This window comes from Candidozyma auris, chromosome 3 (assembly GCF_003013715.1).
Source record: "Candidozyma auris chromosome 3, complete sequence".
Lineage (NCBI taxonomy): Eukaryota > Fungi > Ascomycota > Pichiomycetes > Serinales > Metschnikowiaceae > Candidozyma > Candidozyma auris.
Window position 1 is genome coordinate 899,233 of NC_072814.1, and position 20,016 is coordinate 919,248.

A 20,016-nucleotide genomic window follows, 5' to 3' on the forward strand; every position below is an offset into this window, starting at 1 on the left:
CTCGAGAATGTAAGATGCATCAAACACGTTGTTATAAATACATTTTGTACCTTCACCTACTTGGGTAACTCAACCCGCCTTTAGCCATCTTTCTCGCCCACCCTGGTATTTGTAGCTTCTCGCTTGAGCCTGTGCATGGGGCATAATTAAATGAGATTACTGTTTTCAGCTTTCATGTAAACAAAACGGCGGCGTGCCGCATTTGGAAAAGGTCACAATGATAAAGATCTGGTAGAAGGAAAAAGAGGTCTAGCTTCATCAACCCCAAAACCATCAGATACATCCTTCATCTCCCATCATTCAATCGTTATTTCCGTCCCCGGCCATGCAACAACTCAAGAAGCAATGGTCGGCTGACGACCTTCAAAAGGGCTCGTCGACGGTAAACATCATGGAACGAAGAGCCAGGCTGGCGTCTCCAACAAAAAATAGGCCCCTTTCGAACCAAAGCTTTGATTTCCAGAGCCTTCTACCTTCTCCTCCTAAAGACTTGTGTCTACACGATGACATTGCTTCCAAGATCTCCAATGGGTCTTTGTCCCCAGAGCAAATCAGACGCCTTTCGAAGTCGCCAATTGCTAAAAAGTTGCACATTTCGAGCTCCCAGTACGCTCTTCCCATCCCCTTCAAGTTGCAGTTGCCTCCAAGACTTAGCTCAAAGTCGGCCCCGGCGTCTCCAGAGCCTTCGAGAGGACGGGTAGCCAAATCTATCAAACCGGCCGAAAAGGCCCTTCCTCCGTCTCCAGGCAGCGCTTTCCCAAGGAAACTAGTATTCAATGGAGCAAAATATGAGCCCGCAGATTCGTCTGAGTCCGAGCAAGAATTGTCTTTTTTGAAACCGTCAACTCCTCAGAAGCCACCAGCAACCATCACTAATAGAAAGAAGGTGGCACGTTTCGCTATAAAACACCAGTCTATGCCTCTGGACCAGTTGAGTATGATAGAAGAGGCCTCAAATGCTGGAAGTTTCAACTCCAGAGCATCCAGTACTCGTCTGAAGACCTTGCCCACTCTTCCAAAGGCCAGCGAGGCCAATGCTTCTCCTGATGACAACCATAACGTGAGCACAGGCATGTCAGAACCATTTTCATCCCCCAAATCAAGAAACGTCCTGAGGAAACCTCCGCCAGATTTGGAGCTGCCCATTCCTGTTGCACTTAATAAACCCAAGTTGGACTTGGTTCCTCCACCGCCCCCGCCCATTCAGCTCCCCACCTCGGTTTCGACACCCATGTTGTCACTGCGGAATCATGGCCAGGATAATTGGTCTTCGGCCGACTCTAGCTTCAGCTTTCCACGGAAGCTTGAAACAAGAGTTGTCACGGAAGCACCTCGGAGACGCCCAGACTCGTTTCCCTCTTCTTCAACTAACGAGATTGAGGTTTTCCCTAAAACACCTGAGCCGGTATCTTCCCCAGACGAGAATGTTCAAAATAAGTCCAAGGAAGATGATTTTGAGGTGTTTCCTCTGTCGCCTAACGAGGAGTCATCTACTCAACACACCCTCAAACACAGTCATGCATGCCATCATAATCTTAATCTCGGGGATTCAGCTTATCTCAAGATTTCCAAACGAAACTTTTCAGATGAGTCCAAAGTCTCTTCGATCAGTTCTTTCAGTTCACTCGGCGACGCTCTAAATTTAGATCGTGACCCTGCCGTTCGTTTATTCAACCGCGATCAAACCGCCCTTTCTGCTAATATTGCCAAGTATCTTAATGAGCCTAGAAGAGGCTCTTCTACGAGGTCAGCGGCCTCGACTAGATCCGATGCAAGTCAGTCGTCATGGAATTCACTTCAAAGAAGTGTTGACTTCAGTATCCGTGAGTCTGCATCTTCTTCAGAAAGATCCTCCTTATCAAGCAAATCGAAAAAGAAGGCCCAACTCAACAAAGAGCTTCCTTTGCCGCCAGAGGAACTCGAGTTGGAAGGCGATAGTCTCAGTGAGCATTTCGAGATACCAAGACATCTCAACATTGCTAAGAAGGAGAGTATGAAGTCACCGGCACTGAATGTATGTGAAGTTGCCTCTGGTACTTCGGAAAAAGAGCTTGACATTGTATCCAAGGATGACGTACATCTTGAGTCAATGATCAACAAGCCTATCGAAGACAAACTATCCGAGAGCGAGAAATCTGAAGCTCAAGAAAATGCATATGAAAATGAAGAGAGATCCGAAGATAATGAAGAAGAGGAGGAGGGTGGCGATGAAGAAAGTGAATTCTCAAAGGATTCAGCCTCTTCTCTAGATGACGGTAATAGTGGTGTTGGAAGAGGTTTCAGCTTCCCTAATGATATGTCCAATATCACCAATAGCGAAGAAGCAAAAAGAAGATTGGAACATCAGAGACACATAAACGGAAGCTCAAGGCGTCAGAGTCTTAATAGAAAACTTGAGCAAATTGAAATTCCTAATCTTGATGATCCTGACACTCTTCGAAAGTTCCCCGTAAAAGAAACAAGACATCACGGTATAAGCTTTAATGATCTTCAGCAAGTCAAGATTAAAGGTTTGGAGAAGGAGAATGATTCGGTTATCGAGCCCATTGGTATTCCTAGTCTGGCCGCAAAGCAGCATTTCAGTCAGATGTATGGAGGCAGCTCAGATTCTGATTCATCTTTTGAAGCAAGCAGCAAGACAAGCAAACCTTACAAGGCTCCGCTTAGCAATTCATCGAAGCCGATGCCTTCTAGTGTTTCTCTTGCAGCAATTGCAAGCAGGAAATCTCCGATTCGTCATGCCCGTCATCGGCTGATGTACAATTTCGACTTCGCTGATATCTTTCAAGAGCCCTCTCCTCAGAGCAGCGCCAAAACAAACGGGCATTTGAAGGGGCACAAGGCATCAAAGTCAATATCAGTTCCTCTGGAGGCACTGAAGGAGGCTAAGAAAGACAAAACAAAAAATGCAACAGCGGATGCTGAGAGCTTTCCAGCTGAGAAGCCTCCTCAATCTGAGAGTGACAAGGAACAGCCCCTCAATATTGTCGTTGCCGAACCCCCAAAAAGAGTGGAGTATGCAGTGGACTTCAGAGACGCTACAGCTGCTGACACGCAACAATTCTCAAGCACCTTTGGCAACGCGTACTATCAACGTCAAATGAGCACTAATTCAAGACGCAATCTTCATACACCAAGTGTCAATTCAAATAGCAGGAGCTCTCAGTCAAAGTTTTCGGACTCGTTGGTGACAGCAAGGGAAACAATCTCTACTGCTCCGACTGACACAGACAGTATTACCATTGACCTCACTAAAGAAGAGTATAATGTTTGCATGATCAAAAGAAGCGATTCATTACTCTCATATCGCTCAGTCATTGAAAAGCGTGACGGCAAACCCGTTGAAGTTGTCTTGGTTGACGAAGATGATAATCAAACTACCTTACATAGGCCAACTCCAGAAGAGAGGGATGATCTTCTGAGTATTTATTCAAGATATATGACTGGTTGGGAGAGGATGAAGCGCCCAATGAGAACACCTTCACAAAAGCTGGCTGCTTCTGAGGCGAGTGATGTGAGTGGAAAAAGTTGGGCTAATTCAGAGTCAGGCTTTCAGGTAAAGACTTTAGACTCACCACGCCATGGCAAAGGCAATCAACAAATCAGAAAGGCAACGATGCCTAATATTAATACTTTACGGGAGTACCCGATGGTTAATAAGACGATGGCAAGCAAGAGAGTTCACCTGACACCTAAACTCGGTAAGGGACCTTCTTTAAATAGGGGGACCAACGTGGACTACTTTGACTACAATGGTACTGAAAAATACGACTTTGATTCGTTCATGAAACAAAGGCTTTGAGCCAGCTTATAATTCTTTCAATATATTTAGTCGATCAATGCTTACACAATAGCGCACAAGTAGATTGAAGAACCCTTTATAGACCATATGGATAGCTAATCGGTTAAATACTGCGACAAACTACGGAGCCGCAGTAATGGCAGGAGAAACATCGGCAGCGGAGGATAACAACGATGAGACTTCGTCACCAACAATGAAATAAGGAGCCCAAACTCCAGCAGACTTACAGGCACTGATGGCCAAGTCAGTAGCACTCTTGACATCGCTGCCTTACACTTTTCGGCTATACACCTGCCCACAGGCTGATTCCATGGCAGCATCACACAAAGGCAGCCAGTATCCCAGTATGGACAAGGAGTAGAGGAGGTGTCCATCGCAAAACAACCCTTGGCACACTCAGGCAACTTAGCATTAATAGGGTCAGCCAACCCGTTGATGGAAGCCGTCTTAGGAACGGCTGGGTAAGTGGACCAGTTTTCAGCAAGAACAGAAGAAGCGAAAGCGACGATGATGGTAGAAGAGAACTACATGACGGATATTGATTAGTTTTTTCTTTTCTTTTTTTCCCTTTTTAATGGTCGCCGATCAAGGATAATTTATAGGTCACTTCAGAAATTGGCATTGGCGCTTTTCAACACCGACTCGGCCACATGAGGCGCTGACGAAAATGGAGGGAAAAGTCCAACGCAGGCACAAATAGCCGTTGAAAAGCTTGCATGTCGTTGCTGAAGCTGTTCGAGATAAATAAACGATGATTTTTCCACATATCACCGTAAGAAGCCAGTTGGCCTAATCATTGGGACCTCTCAGCTGTAGTATACTCAAAAGACCCCCGAAATTTGGTGGCTTATTCAATCCACCTTGCATCACCGTTATACCATCAACTTCGTTACCGATAACTCCCCATGCGCGGTGTCAAACACCGACTTCGGTACACTTTGCGGCGCCATTGTCGCTTTTCCCGACATATACGGTAACTTGGTGGCTTCTTATTTGGGTTCAGTTGCCAGCCTTCTCCGAGGCTGCCATGAACTATGCATCTCATGAGCTCCTCTTTACCTGAGTCGCGGACTATCACTTTCATTGATGGGCTCAAGATTGAAAGACCTGTGACTAAGACAATCAGAGCTTCTTTCATTCAAATGGAAGTTCGCATTAGAAGCGTAAGGTAGCTTCTGTACAAACTTGTCGGCTCTATTCGATTGATCTTCCTCGCCAGAAGTAAATGAAGTGGCGGAATATACCGTTCCATTTCGACTTAAGCTCCCTGACGTTGACAAATCAGAGGGAGCCATGCTGTTGCTCCTGTAGAAGGTGACAGTTCTTTGAGGAGTGTCAATTTTGTTGGTGCGGTACAGATTATCTTGGACTGCTTTCTTCGGCTTCTTGTTATAAGAATTTGACCTGTAGAAATCGGACACACTTTCTGGAGCAGAGTGGTTTCTAAATTGTTCAAAGTCGTAATCTTCAGGTAATTGATTGCACTCGAATAACATATCGTCATCTAGGTGATAGGTCGGGGCACTTTCTGAAGGCGTATCTTCAGAGTAGGAGCGAGGACGACTCAAAATAAACTCAGGCGGAGTTCCAATGTGTGAGACCTTTGGCATGGATGGTGACTTCTCATTTTGCATTTTGACGTTCTGAAGATCCAAAGCTGCGAGTGTGCTCATCATCTCAGCGACGGACCTACGAGGATTTTGCGGTTTCTCAGACGGCTTTTCCTCGGAGGAGTTTGCCAAAAGAGCAAGGGTTTCCATCATATTAACAACCAGCTCACGCCTTGTATCCCGCTGCTGAGATGCAGACCCTGATTGCGTATCAATATCTTTGATTGGCAGCTTAACATCCTGGTTGAAGCCGTTGACCATGGGCTTCGTCAAAGAGTCCACGTCATCAACATTTGACAGTATCGAGTCTTGCACTGAATTTTCAAACGCAGGATCACTCGAAGGGCAGTTCACAAGCTTATCTTCCAATGAGCCCAAGAGATCAATGATCAGATTTCGCTTTTGCTCTTCTTTTTCCTTCGAAGGGCTCTCGTCTGTATAAACGCCTAAACCCTTCTCTTGCAGGTCATCTTCAACTATGGGCTCTGATTTAGTGACGTTGGTTCTCTGTACGCTTTTCCTTCCCCTAATTTCGTCCAATGATCCGAATGTAACACCATTGATTAACGGGGAGGGTGCCTCAGAAGATGCTATACCAAATGAGCTCAATATCTGATGAGGTGTGGAGTGTACATCGGATTCTGGCAGCTTTGTCTCCAAATATGACTCTAGAAAGTCATCACCGTAAGTGTGATCTTCGGGTTGCGGAGAAGTGAAAATGCGAGACAGATTTGCCGTGACGAAGTGGTCCGCCTGCTTCTCACCAGCACCTCCCAGCGATTGTGAAATATCTAAAAACGAGTGGCCAGATTCGTCTGGGCCATCATCCTGTGGATCAGCTGTTGGCCCAATAGCGAACAGAATTGCCTGCTTCAAATCTTCATCTCCTAGTACATCCTCGTATTTGTTGAAAGGCTCTTGTGGATCATCGAAATCACTGTACTTATTTTGAAATTCTTCATAATCATCCTCTTCGTCATCTAGACCATTATTCTCGTAATCATAGTCAGAAAGGCCGTCCTCAAAGCCCAAGTCTGCAACATCGAAAGTGTTCAGCTGCACACCCTCTGGTAGGTTATTCTTTCTCGAAGGTTTTGTCTTGTAGTATTTGACTGACGTGTTTCGGCCGCCCCTAATATCCTTGACGAAAGAGAACTGTGATGAAGCATCAGAGTGATTATCACTCGAATAACCCTCATAAAACTCCTCCGTCTCTTTGCTGGAGCTTTCTCCCAGACTCTCCTGCGACGAAGCCTGCTTCGCCAGAAAATTGATGGATTTAGCAATGGATATGTTGGAGTCGCTATCGCCCTGGTGCCCAGACACTGTATCTAGCACAGTCACCTGCTTCTTATCAGGAATTATGGGTAAATGAGGTTTCTCCTGACTGGGTTTCAGGCCGAGGGAAGTTGTAGAATCAAACGGCTTTCCTAGACTGTACTGGTACGAAGAGTCGCTTCCTGTAGAGGATTTTTGGATGCAAGCCAGACTCTCCAAAAACGACGTCGACTGGTGTCTGATATGAGACCTATGGGTCTCAGGCCGCGTAGGAGGAGGCTGGGGCTGTGAGAGCTCATCTAGATTACTCATTGACCTGGGGGAATGCAAAGCGTGTACACGCGTAGTACCTGATGATGGAAGAGGAGGACCGTCAGCAGCCAAAGCTAGATGCAAGGCGTCACCGCTGACAGGAGGAGCACTCAGCTTCGAGTGATGGCCGAACATCTTTTTGATCGGAGTCAAGAGCTTCTTGGGCGACAGTTTCGACAGCTGATGTCCACCGAATGGTTGCTGAGGCGGCGTCATGTGAGGTGGATTGAGTGGGCCCGAGGAGACCTTGGGAGAGGCCAAGGGGGTCTTGATGTATCGGTAGGGTGCCCTAGGGTGGGCCTCGGGTAACCCGTTGGGAGAGTCAGACGTGGACGAGTCTGAGCGTCGATGGCTCTTTATGAGTGAGCGCATGAATAAGGAGGTTAAGTGGACTGATGAGAAATAATTAAGAAGATAGAAACAGCTATGGAGGTGAATCGGTTGAGGAGTAGTTGCAAGGGCCCAGAAGGTGTAGGAATGGCCCTGTAGGGTCTGGTGAGGATGCGCGAGAAGGGTGTCAAGATAGGGTAAGATAAGGAGATGCGGGTGTCAGAGAGAAGAGGGCTGAGAATCGAGTGACGAAAGATTTGAGCAATGGCGACAAGAGAGGAAGCGTTTGAACTTTTAGATGTCATGGAAACGGCTTCGTTCATATGGTCTTGCGCTAGTTCTAATTTGGGCACATACCACGGCGCGGTGCTGGTTGCAAACGGCTTGTTTCACTGAGGAAGGGCACCATCTGCTACAAGACAAAGAAAGGAATTGCGAATCTCGAACGAAATTATGAAGCGATGGGTCTCGAGTCTTTGACTCGAAAGCTCTTGAGAAGTTAAAAGGAGGGGTGGTCACAATAGCGCATGGCCTTGGTCCACACATTAGCAGTGTGAGAATATGAACCATTATACATTGCTAAGTCAATTGGGCCCCATGAGAGTATATTTAAGCCACATCGATGTTAACGAGTCATTGAGGTCCAAAGTGGGCTCCTTTTCTAATCAGGAACACCATCCAATGAATACATATGAGGAAATGCTTTACTCGGAATTTCCAAAAATAAGGAGCCCCTAAATAAAGTCCGTGAGATCTTCAAAGGTCATCTTGCCCAAAATCATCTCTTCAAGGTATTCTATTGTAGCTCAAAGATGCTCAATGCCCTATGGGATCCAGCCACAACAACAGACTTATCACGTCCCATAAGCCCTCTAGCATTCACCATATCAACTGACAGCAATAGTCATGGCAACAACAACGACAGCAGCAAGCGCCCACGAAAGCTTGACATTTTCCAATGCAAATCTCTCGCCAGGCTCGAACTGGAAGTCTAAGTGCAAATCATCGGCAGCCTGATTCTCCTGGCGCCAGAAATATATATATGCAAGCAGTAAAACGGCAGCTACAACTAAAGCTCCGACTCGAATTTTGCTTCTTTCCGTATGAGCTGCCATGCTTGTAAATGTTGCCAAATGTACCGGGTAGACTGTGTGACTCAGGTAGGTTACAATGTGTGCGAAGTGTCGGTGACTTCTCTCCAGTACAACCCACCTTCTTTTGAGCGACATAAAAGAGAACAAGAAAACAATGAAATCTCTAGTATGAAGAGATTGCTAGAAGACGTCTCTCATGCCATTCAGAAACTCCATGCTGAGAAATGGATGCGTACCAACGCAATCACCCTTATAGATCTTCCAGATAGCGTGCTTGAGCAGATCTGCTCCTATTTAGACATAGGGGACATCAAGAATGTCCTGTTGGTTCACTCAAGTTATAGAGAGACACTTATCCCATACATATTTGCCAATGTGGGTGTCACTTGGCCCCAGCTTCACGAGATTTCAGAGGATTCTGTGCTCAGAAAGTATAGACACCATATCAAGAGCATAAACATCATAAAATCAGACTCTCAGAGAGAATACACGGAGAATATCTTTGGCGAGTTAGTCTCGCATGAGAAGTATCCAAACTTGACTGCAGTGTCAATCAACTCGATGAGCTCTTCGTACTGGCTTCGATATAACAAGTGTGAGCACATAAGGCAACTAGAGCTTTATACAAGTGCCGACCCTAGAGGCACTAGAATCTTCAACTTGACCCATGTTAAACATTTTCAGGCTCTACGGCTGCTTACTCTCCACGACTATAACTTTATGGATAGCGATGATGAGAATGCTCTCCCCAGATTGTACCGTCTCAGTATACATAATTGCGAGTGGAATTTCCCATTCGACTTGACCAAGTTCAACATCCATAATACATTGACTGAGCTCAGTGTGTCCTATTCGAATGATAATCAGTTTGTTGTTTCGGAGAGATTCCGGGACTTTCTTCTGTCGCCTCTTTCTGGTCACTCATCCTCGATCAGGACATTGAGGATTGCAATCTCAAATTCGTCAGAAAACCGTCGTATTTTACTAGCAAATGTCCTCCGGAGCATCTTGGACTCGTTCAGTGAACTCGAGAATCTCTCTCTCGTTGGGTGGGCGGCAACCATTTCTCACGTTAGGCAGTTGTTGGAATCGCGTAGTTTTCACAATCCATTGAAGTTCAACTTGGAAGTAAGAGCGTTAGATCTGGATTTGAAATCCATTCCCAAGCAAATTGCCAAGATTCAGCATATCGAGAATCTTAATTTCAGTTTGTCCTTGATAGACTAGATAGAAATGATACACGAGCCGTGCTACATCCAGGATTTTGCATCTATTCTCACAGCACCATTATGTTTATACATCTCTTCCTAGGCATTATCGTGCTACTAGCCAACCAGGTACTAGCCAATACGGAAACCATAACTTTCAAGGTGCCTAATTATTATGACATCCCATTCTGCCTGAGGTCGTTTGACAACCTGCCTGTCACGAGGATCAACTCATCGACTCTTCTTCTCACAGACATCCCCATACGATGCATCAACAACTACACCATTGATGACAGCGTGATCAGTCTCCCGTACGACTACATTCGGAAACCAAAGCAAACGCTCCTTGTCAAGCTCAACAATTATGAGAATGCTGCCTTCGACTCGAATGATCTCATCAATGTCAAACTCTGCTGGCCTGCCACATACCCCATAAACTTCAACATAGACTATAAATACGTCAGAGCTTCAGAATTTGGAAAATCTCATAACGACACTCTTGATATTTACGTGGAAGTGACGTTTTACGGTGACTTTTATTCCCCTGGAGAGGTGAAGGAGGACAAAATCCAATTTCAATTGATTATATCTAGACTCCCTGGAGTCGTTCCCATTCCAATAGAGTTATATGACTTCATCATATACGTGGTGACTTTGTTATTTCTACTAGTACCTGTGTATCCGTACATTGTGTCGTTGTTGACAGCACCAACAAGTGAAAAAGAGCACGAGGACTGATGCATTCCGAGAACTACTTCAGTGCACGACATCTGTGAGTGAACACAAAAGTATAAGCAACTGGCATTGAAGAGGTACTAACTGCCGTCTCATATGGCTGCAAAATCATGCATAATCAGATATTAGGTACTTGTTGTACCTGGGGCTGCCCCAGAAGCACAAGCTTTTTTTTGTTGCTCCCAGAGTTGTCCTTTATTTGTCTCATTGAGAGCGGCAAGTACCCAAAAGTTCAGTTCCTTATCCCCTTAAAACCGTTGGAATAGTCCATCTAGCGTGATTCGCACTGGGGCTTCCCTGTTGCTATTGGACTACGCACGACACTTACCAGAACACCATCAATGAAAGTGTCTCATTTCAAATAAGACGTGATTGCGTTAGTGCTTTGCAATCTAGATTTTAGGAAGCCCACTCTGGTCTGACCCCACAGAAAAAACTGGGGGGTCGCCTGGAACGCACGTGCTTATGCCTGCACACTGGGCCTTCACACTTGTGAGTGAGGCTACTCACCGGCACTTAGCCTGGTCATAATCATGAAGTTGCGAGATTTAACTCATCTACTCTAACCAACCATGTCTTCAGACGAAGGTCCTTTGGATCCACCAAAGAACACACAGGGAATTGACTTATCCAAGTTATCCCCTCAGGAATTGCGAATTTACAAAATGTACGGCAAGCTCCCTACAACGCAACAAATCTTGTCCTCCAAGATTCAGGATAAGAAGTATTTCGATAGTGGCGACTACGCCATGCAAAAACAAATGGGAGGCCCCAAGTCAGGTTTGGGAGGAACTATTCCCATGGCACACCCTAACGCTGAGAAGGTGAAGGAGATGTATAACCGAAACTCCATCAGCGCCACGAACTCTAGCATCCTCTTCAACGGCAAGCTGAACTTGCTCAGTGAGAGCACAGCTGAAGAAGAGAAAGGCGGGAATACCTAAGGAGAGAACTTAGCATCATGCATCGGAAATTAGGGGTCAGGGCAGAGTTGTTGAGCAGTGGAGTTGCCCAGAATGTTGGGTTTGCTCACTTTGTAGTTTGATAGGTCAATATATAGTAAACTGGAAAAAGCTTTTGAAATTGATGCCGTAGCTAAAGGTGTTACCGTTACGATGGAGCGGTGAGATAATCTAGTCCTCATCGAGTTTGATGGATAGAGCAAATCCCCCGAATTTGTGCTATTTTGAGAAGATAAAAGGGAAAAAAAAAAAAAAAAAAAAAAGTGATGGAGACTTAAGCGATTTATTTGTCAAATGGTTGATTTTTCCTCCAAGTCTACTTCAATGTCAATTTGTCGCCTATATTCGCAAACCTTTGGGTCGATTTTGTGGAAATCATGAATGCGCATACTAACAGTACTCACATACTCCAACCTCTCATGATATGATAACAGAGAAAACATTCAACGAGAACCTCCCACAATTCCATAAGCTCACTGTTGAATACTTAGCGGCAACGGAATCTAAAACATTCTCTTTTGAATCAAACTATGTCAAGGACTATCATGGTAAGTGGTGCAGCTACATCTCGATTCGCCTAGACCGAGACTACCTTGAGTTGGTGGTTTCATACAACGAATTTTACGAAAGCCCTGTGCTACATCACCTACGTAATCACGATCCAGCAGATCTGGTAGGACATTCCGATCTTGATATTCATCCATACATTCAACGCACCTTTTTGTTGTTGCACCCATGTGAGACTAAGGAGCTCATGAATACTTTACAACAGGTGGTGCCACTACGATACTTGATTGCATGGTTTGGCATTCATCTAGGTTTTGTCAGTAGGGAATTGACACTACGAGTACCAGAATCGGCTTTCATCTAATGAGTTTTCTACATGTGACCTCATTAATAGTGTCTAGAATACATAGATGCAAAAGTTAGTTGGCAGCAGACGCTCTCTCGGCGGTCTTGCTGTCGGTGAAGAAACGACATGGATACACGTCAGTGTCGTCGGAGTACATGCCGTGCACTGGCTCCTTCAAAATGGTCCAATGGAACTTGTTCAACGATGGAGCAACGATAGGCTCGCCCACTTTACCCAAAACTTCGCCCTTGACCACGTCAGGTTTGACGGAGCTTAATGTAGTAGACAAACTGACCTCTTGGTCCAGTCCGAATGCAGCCAACTCCTTGGAGCCTTTCTCACCTATGGAGATTCTAGGCTTTTCTACTGACCCTAACGTCAACAAGCCAGACACTTTAGTCTGGTCGAAAGCACGAATCTGTGGGTAGTTTCTTCTGTGGTCACGCTTAAAGTATGGGTTGTTGATGACATCGCCCGCTGGGATAGTGAAGGGCTCCTTGTATTCTCTGGCCTCCTTGATTCTAGCTCCTGGAGGAATAGCTCTGTATAACGAGGGTAATGGGTTACCAGAAGATCTGTTGGGCACAAGCACCAACCACTGTCTGATCTTCTCCCAGATACCAACAGGTCTGGAAGTGTATTTTCTCCACACGGGGACGGGACCACCAGCCATGATGTCTTTATTATTGAAGGGGTTCGGTTACTGAGATATTTTATTCACAAGGTTTTCATTGGCTCCAGCTCATGTGCAGGCCAAGACTAAGTAGACTTTCGTCAATTGCGTAGGATGAAAATTCCTAGGAGAAACACAATTAATAGCCATGATGTTAATGTTTAGCCTATTACTATTTTAACTTTGATCATACAAGATGTAATGAGATCCAGCATTTCAAAAATCGACATTGATTCATATGAAGCGTAATTTGCTTGAAAAAGTGTTGGCACCCGTCTTTACTCATTTAATATCCTAGACTTTCCGAAGTGTTTAAATGGGAGTGTTGGTGATATTAAAGTTTTAAAAAAAAGTAGAAATCAGTATACTGTAATGCCAGAAACAAAAATTTTGTGTGATCCTGACATATGGTTGGATTGTTAAAGCAGGCAACAAGTGAGCACGGGTACGTTTGTCTCGGATGGTACTTACATCGAAAGTGATGAAGAAGAAGTAATGATAACTGAAAATGAAATTTTAAAATGGGTTCGAACTTCTGCACTAAAAATTGGAAACGATTCTGTCGAGAGAGCGGGTTAGGACCGTCCACCTCGCAGTATTCCGATCCAAGCGGTGGGTAGAATGTGAGAACTAGTAGCTACGAAAGTTTAACTTGATATTATTGTAATTGAATTACCTTTCTTGTATTGTATCATTGTGCTTAAAGACGCAATCATGCTTGAGTGCAAAGGTCCAATTCTGTTGGCGACAGTTGTGGTAGGCAGAAATAGCGCACATCGTCATCAGCCCTAATTAAATTTGAACAGTATCGGCTTTTGGATAATCGGGAGAGAATATGCTAAAACATCAAATTGTTTTTATTTGTTACTGGGTTCAAACAAAAAGCGTCCCAACTTGCCAAAAATGATGACTCCGCAGAAGAAAAAGCTTCCAACGTACAAAAAAATGGTAATTAGGCTGCTTTGATCCAACACAATAACATTGTGATTTTGGAAATAGATTATTGCAGAGGCAACAAACGCCACAGTGGTCGAGGCAAGGAACCCGTTGATGGTTCCATCAAGCAAGAGCCACAACGCGGGGTTTACCAAGGACCATGTCATAGCCATTTGAAGCAGGGAGCTCCATTCTATGTGTCTTATAGCGTAAGTAATTCCCAAGAAGGTTATCAGGGAGCGGATCAAGTCGTTAGGTAAGTTGCCACGGTGGTACGGGTTGGGGTTTGACGAGAGGAGTCTTCTGGAGAATTGAGGGAGCAATTTATCGAGAACAGGCACAAAGATGCTCAATAGAAAACCTTCCAGTGACCAAGCAACTGCGCGATCCACAAATTCTAGGTCGTATTCCTTGACCCATGCCTGGTACAGCCTCCATGCCTCAACAAAGTTTTCCAAATACTCATTGATCAACAGCCCCGTGCCGTCAACGTGAGCAATATGAATGTTTCTCGTTACTTGGTTGTAAAGGAATGCAGCAAATGCAACAATGGCTAACCGTGTGATTAGCCATAGAGCATGTTGAACTGGCGACGTTCTCCTCTTACGTGGCTTCGGTTGCAACTTGTCGCTATCCGGATGAGCGTCTTTGGCAGTAATATGTAACTCGCTGCCTTCAATGTACTCCTCTACTTCTTCATTGTCCTTGTTCAAGCTCAGGGAGGAGGTATTGTAGATACCATATAGCGAAGGTTTGGTGAGATTTACCACCGAGTCAGTCTTTTCCATTTTTGGCGTCGAGGTTCCAGACACATTGGGGGAGACCTTTTGCAAGTCCTTGCGGAGAGGGCTGGCCATACTTTGTGGATAGCGTTGGAGCTAGCGGGTCTTATATGTTGCAGAGATACGACTGTCAGGTTTATTTTTTTTCCCTCTGTGGTGTGTGCGATCTTCACCAATCTCGCCCCCTCCTTTTGTATACCCACCCAAGGAAACAACGGCCGACGACGAAACGCAACACGTGACGAGCAAATCTGGAACTTGTTTATCTTGGAAGCCATTGTTTTAGCTGGGATCTTCATATCCTCGGATTCATTGTCCCTTGTTCCGTATGGCTGTTTCAGATTTCAAGTAGGGTGTCGCGCTTGTCGAGACGAGCAAGCTATGCTCGTATACGATGCAGAATTGAGCCCAATGGAGCCCGGCAGTTGATGGGTTCGATACACACACAATCGCCTGTTTCTTTGTCCGCGGCTTGGACTGTGTGAAGAAGTAGAATATTCAGATCCAAAATATGACAATGGTCTAGAACAGTTTCAATGTGGACACCCGCAAGGTCCGACGCGATGCATAGAATCATCACGAGATTGGCAACCACAGTCACTGTATCAGGTTGAGTCGTCAAATTTGTGGCCTTTTTGACCGCTGTGAAGTAATTCCGAGAAGCTCATCGCCCTCACTTCTTTCTTCTTCTTTACTCTCTTGGGTGCTTTGTTGTTGCCTTTCTTGGGCTCCTTGCGCACTTTGTCTTTTGCAACCTTTCGTCTCTTCTTGCGCTCCTTCGCCTTTGTCACTGCAGTCCATTCAATAATCCGCCCAAAGTCGATGTCTGCAACAAGCTTCGTTCTCGGATAATTTTCATCTCCACCGATAAACATCTTGCCAGGACTCAGAGCCAGAGGTGGGCTCAGCGATATACTCAGATGTCTCCGGAAGGGCGCTATCACCGAAAACGAGAGTGGGTTCGACGAGGTAGTGGCCACAAACGTGGTTTCTGAAACAGACGAAGCTAGCGTTACGGGCGGCGAAGAAGACCTGCTTCTCGACTCACACGCATCAATTACAATTACCTCGGAATCTTGCTCCTTCTTGATACCTGCACTTTCCTCGGTTAGATCAATCACCTCCTTGTACTCCTCGAGCTTCTCCTTGGGTGTATCGGTATCCTGAGCATCTAGACCCAAATCGTGTTCGTCAACTTTACCTCCACACCACTTTGAGTCTCTAAAACGACGCTCAGCTGCTTCGGCAACAGCAGCTCTAGGATTCTTATGATTTTTCTCCCGTATAGGACCGCCTAGTCTCCTCGATTCAGCTTTGTACTTGATTTTGGAAACAGCATCGATTCTCTTTTGTCTTACCGTTACACTCAGCAGCCAAGGTGGCACATACGCTCCACCCAACCTGCTTTCCTCGCATCTATACGATCCAGATGAGAAGGCTCCTGTCTCGTACTTATTTCTGAGCTCATCTAAAAGCGCATAGAATTTGGCGTCATGTGGCCCATGAACGTTATGCGTGAGTTCGTGTAGAAAAGTACCAATCAAGTCTGACATGGGAAAAAACGCTTTATCATTGAATGGCGTACGAAGCCGTATCAATATCTTCAGACCTTTATTCACATTTAGTCCCAAAAGGTTCGGGCTCTTGGGGTACATCTCACAGAGTGTACCAACCTTGAACTTGTAATGGTTGATGATGGGCCCCACGGCCACGGCAAGCTGGTGCAAAAGGTCTAAGGCATAGTCTCTGTCAGCGTATCGCTTGAGGGAGCTGATATTGGCAATACGTGCAACCGGGGACTTTCTGGTGGGCTGTACAACAGGCTTAGCCCTACCCTCAACAACCATTTTTCACAAGAGAATAAAAGGTAAGTGTTGAGGTAGAATTCAAATTATATCGTGGTTTGCAGAAATGGTGTTTATATTGAGATGAGGCTTCTGGTTGTTATCCTTTTGTGGGGCACATGGTCGCGAATGATAAGACCCAGTGAAGATATAAAGATATAGAGCAAACGAGCGAGATGAGATTATTTTAAGTTTCGACAGCTTTTTAATATAGATTAGACCTGTTCAATAAGTGCTTAAGAATTTGACAAGTATTTCACCAAAAAACCTCTTTGATTGGGAGCCCTCTGCGATATCAAGCGGCTGCGAAAACGTTCTTCTCATTATCCTTCGTGCACCAACTTGTATAGTTGGTCCAAGAACTCCTTCATGAAGCTTCCTGGAGCATCGGTAGCCTCTCCAGCTTTAAAACCAGCTTGTTTGTAGAGTTTTACAGCGGACACAACTGCTTTGAACGCACTGTAGTTGGAGGAGCCCAAACCATCTGCTCGGGCGGCAAGGAAAGCACATATGACGCTCCCTAAAGAGCACCCCGTGCCTGTGATAGAGCCCATGAATTCATGGCCTCCTGAAATTTTGTCAAAGTTTTCGGTCGTTTCCCATAGTGTGCCGTCAAAGACATAGTCATCAGGACCGGTGATAACAACAATAGTTCGAAACTCTCTGGCAACGTTGTGTCCCAAGCTTATGATTGCGTCTTCATCAAATTTTGCAATTGAATCGACTCCTTGCATTGTTTTCTTCTCCGAAGTAGGGGTGTAGGAACTTGTCAATTTTGCGATAGCCGAGATTTCTCCCACGTTACCCTTGATCACGGAGAAATGACCGGCATTGAGCAAAACCCTGGATGCCTGTAACCTAGCGGCAGTTGCACCAGCTGCAACGGGGTCAAACAATACAGGCTTTCCATATTTGTTATACTGGCGAAGACCTTCTAGGAAGACCTCCATGAGTTGTGACGATGGGGTGCCCATATTTAATACAAGACCAACAGGAGCAGGAGAAGAAGCAAACTCATGAAACTCTTCAGCGAGCTCGGACATTATAGGAGAAGCACCGACGGCCAATGTCACATTGGCGCTGAAGTTCTTCACAACGTTGTTGGTGACATGGTGGACTAATGGTTTCCGCTTCAACATAGCTTGCCATGCATCTTTCATATTAGAAGCGGCTCCTTTTACAACTTCTTTGTCAAGCCAAGGCACATCAGAACTGAGCTCTTTCACGAGATCTTGGGTGGCTGCTGCTGCATCCGGGGCAGCCATGATACACGATACCACAGCAACGCCATCGATACCTCTGCCTGGAATGGCGCACTGATACATCACTTTGCTAGCATTAGTGGAGTTGATTCCACCAATCGCAACACATTTGACATTTTTGTTTGAGTGGGCCCGAAGAACCTTCAACGACTTCCTGATTCCAATTGGCCCGCACACATTTTTGACATTCTTCGTATTTGTGGGGTACAAAGTGCCCAAGCCAACGTAGTCAACGACACCACTCTCACAGGCTTCAGTTGTTTCCTCGGGGTTTCCACAGGATACACCCAAGATCTTGTCAGGCCCAATAAGCTTTCTAGCAACCGTAGCAGGCATATCGTCCTGGCCCACATGGACACCATCAGCGTCGACTGCCAAAGCCACATCGACTCTATCGTTGATAATCAAGGGAATGTTCTTCGGCTTTGTGATTTCAAGAACCTTTTTAGCCCTGTCAATGAAATCACGAGTCAGAATATCCTTCTCCCGCAATTGCACTATAGTAGCCCCATTATCGACGGCTTTGCGAATTTGATCCAAGAATGTCGAGTTTGAAGGGACCATGTTTGGGTCCGTGACAAAGTACAACGAATAATCCACCATGTTCTCTTCGGTAGTAGAAGCAATTGGAGCAGTCTATCGATTTGCGAGTCGATAGCTACTCAACTGTCTCACTCAGAACCCTGAGGACTCCCTAAGCGCATATGCGCTCTGACAACCAAGGTCTCCGGAACCACGAATCTCAGCTTGACCGACTATGAAAGGCCAAAGCGAGATGAGGAATTGCCTTTGAATAACCATTTCTTAGCGGATGACGCGTCTGGTCAATTAACGGTAATACCTTAAAGTGGATCTCCTCTTCATTGTGTCCAGGAAAAGCCGCTAACAAATGAGTCAAGTACAAATTCTAAACTTCGTCGTACGACTACGATCGAGAAGATATGAGTCGTGCTCCTGGGTTCTTCGAGAAGCACTTCTTCCTTAGAAATTCTTTGGGTTTTTATACGAATTTGAGCACTACGGCAAAGTACAACCGCCATGTTGACAGGACGCATTTGGCAGCAGCATTGCAGCTTATGATAAGTGAAAACCCCTGGTTTTGCACCAATTTCTTCAAGGTCAACAATACTGGCGATGTGTATAAGGACTACGAATTACGGCCAGTCGACGAGATTAAGTTCGATTCTATTGTGGGATTTTCAAAAATTAAAAAGTTTGATGCTGACACCATCGAGTATACTAATAGTCTTCGAGTACCGATTGGAAAGAAAGATGCTCCGTTGTGGCGTCTAATCGTGCTAGAAACGGACACTGAACAGTACTTTACATTCTATGCTTGCCACTCGAACTTTGATGGTGGGAGCACCGCTCAATTTCACAAGGATCTCTTGAGTTATTTGGGTCGAACGGACTCTGCCAACTTCGAGGACATTCTTTACAGAAACCACGGAGACACGCCAATTCTTCCTCCTGTTGAAGACCTCGACTTGTTTCGACCTCTGTTGCTTCAGAAGATTTGGCTATATCTAGAAGTAAAAGCGCCAAAGCTTTTCATTTGGCTCAAGTGGATAGCTAGTGGGTTTCCTGAAACTTTCGAAATTTTCCAGGCAAGCCCCATCAGTGACAAAATCGAAAATAAATTTAGAGTGATTAACGTTCCAAGCGCTGACTTGAACAAGCTAGTGAGTCATTGTCGTTCTCAATCACATACGCTCACACCATATTTGACTGCAATAGTGAAAACCTCTTTGGAAAAATACGTATATCCACAATACTACTCGGACCCGTCCACAGTCGGAACAAGACTTCTAATGGCGATGGAAGGTAGAAGGTACTCACCTGAACTATCCAACCCCTTCAGGTATGGGCCTGTTGTATGTGCCCAGGTGTGGGACATGGCCCCGGGGAAAAGCATAAAAGACAATCTGCGCTTAGTCCATGAAAATACTCAAAAAAGTTTGAAATCTCAATATGACTTCAAGCATACATGGACATTTAAGTTGATTGATACAGAAAAAACACTCTCAAAATCGATAGGTACGAAGATGCGGATTACTTTACTCATGACGAATATTGGGATGATAAAGGAGGTTCCCGATCAGGATTGGCAAATCATTGATGCTTGGTTTGCACTGAACAATACCTTTTTTTACCACTTCACATTGCATGCTATTTCCACACCTCAAGGTGGGCTCAACATTTGCCTCGGATATTTACCGGAATATGACGAACTTGAGACAATCGACAACGAGAAATCCGTAAGTGTAATGGATGCAGTGGAGAGAGACATGAAGGCAATGATATCTAAATCTATTTCTGAATAGAGTGTATCAAT

General features: G+C 45.2%; 10 protein-coding genes across 10 annotated transcripts; 5 read left to right on the plus strand and 5 right to left on the minus strand. All coding sequences in view use genetic code 12, as the record gives it.

The window, feature by feature from the left end:
- Window positions 1-325: 325 nt before the first annotated feature.
- On the plus strand, window positions 326-3,802 carry CJI96_0003041 (uncharacterized protein; the record flags this gene model as incomplete). The annotated part of the gene is made up of 1 exon (XM_029033455.2): window positions 326-3,802. The coding sequence occupies one exon, from the start codon at window positions 326-328 to the stop codon at window positions 3,800-3,802; it is 3,477 nt and encodes a 1,158-aa protein (XP_028892047.2).
- Window positions 3,803-4,857: 1,055 nt separating this feature from the next.
- Window positions 4,858-7,374, minus strand: CJI96_0003042 (uncharacterized protein; the record flags this gene model as incomplete). The annotated part of the gene is made up of 1 exon (XM_029033453.2): window positions 4,858-7,374. The coding sequence occupies one exon, from the start codon at window positions 7,372-7,374 to the stop codon at window positions 4,858-4,860; it is 2,517 nt and encodes an 838-aa protein (XP_028892045.2).
- A 1,220-nt stretch (window positions 7,375-8,594) lies between these two features.
- On the plus strand, window positions 8,595-9,653 carry CJI96_0003043 (uncharacterized protein; the record flags this gene model as incomplete). Its single annotated transcript, XM_054702115.1, has 1 exon — window positions 8,595-9,653. The coding sequence occupies one exon, from the start codon at window positions 8,595-8,597 to the stop codon at window positions 9,651-9,653; it is 1,059 nt and encodes a 352-aa protein (XP_054558090.1).
- Window positions 9,654-9,715: 62 nt separating this feature from the next.
- On the plus strand, window positions 9,716-10,372 carry CJI96_0003044 (uncharacterized protein; the record flags this gene model as incomplete). Its single annotated transcript, XM_029033451.2, has 1 exon — window positions 9,716-10,372. One exon carries the CDS (start codon window positions 9,716-9,718, stop codon window positions 10,370-10,372), a length of 657 nt encoding a protein of 218 aa, XP_028892043.2.
- A 569-nt stretch (window positions 10,373-10,941) lies between these two features.
- On the plus strand, window positions 10,942-11,313 carry CJI96_0003045 (phosphatase regulator; the record flags this gene model as incomplete). Its single annotated transcript, XM_029033450.2, has 1 exon — window positions 10,942-11,313. One exon carries the CDS (start codon window positions 10,942-10,944, stop codon window positions 11,311-11,313), a length of 372 nt encoding a protein of 123 aa, XP_028892042.2.
- Window positions 11,314-12,257: 944 nt separating this feature from the next.
- On the minus strand, window positions 12,258-12,857 carry NUO2 (Nuo2p; the record flags this gene model as incomplete). Its single annotated transcript, XM_029033448.1, has 1 exon — window positions 12,258-12,857. One exon carries the CDS (start codon window positions 12,855-12,857, stop codon window positions 12,258-12,260), a length of 600 nt encoding a protein of 199 aa, XP_028892040.1.
- An 857-nt stretch (window positions 12,858-13,714) lies between these two features.
- On the minus strand, window positions 13,715-14,650 carry CJI96_0003047 (uncharacterized protein; the record flags this gene model as incomplete). Its single annotated transcript, XM_029033447.2, has 1 exon — window positions 13,715-14,650. The coding sequence occupies one exon, from the start codon at window positions 14,648-14,650 to the stop codon at window positions 13,715-13,717; it is 936 nt and encodes a 311-aa protein (XP_028892039.1).
- A 530-nt stretch (window positions 14,651-15,180) lies between these two features.
- Window positions 15,181-16,422, minus strand: CJI96_0003048 (metalloendopeptidase WSS1; the record flags this gene model as incomplete). Its single annotated transcript, XM_029033446.2, has 1 exon — window positions 15,181-16,422. The coding sequence occupies one exon, from the start codon at window positions 16,420-16,422 to the stop codon at window positions 15,181-15,183; it is 1,242 nt and encodes a 413-aa protein (XP_028892038.1).
- A 320-nt stretch (window positions 16,423-16,742) lies between these two features.
- Window positions 16,743-18,284, minus strand: THI6 (bifunctional hydroxyethylthiazole kinase/thiamine-phosphate diphosphorylase; the record flags this gene model as incomplete). Its single annotated transcript, XM_029033445.2, has 1 exon — window positions 16,743-18,284. One exon carries the CDS (start codon window positions 18,282-18,284, stop codon window positions 16,743-16,745), a length of 1,542 nt encoding a protein of 513 aa, XP_028892037.2.
- Window positions 18,285-18,622: 338 nt separating this feature from the next.
- CJI96_0003050 (uncharacterized protein) lies at window positions 18,623-20,005 on the plus strand (the record flags this gene model as incomplete). Its single annotated transcript, XM_029033444.2, has 1 exon — window positions 18,623-20,005. One exon carries the CDS (start codon window positions 18,623-18,625, stop codon window positions 20,003-20,005), a length of 1,383 nt encoding a protein of 460 aa, XP_028892036.2.
- Window positions 20,006-20,016: the final 11 nt, after the last annotated feature.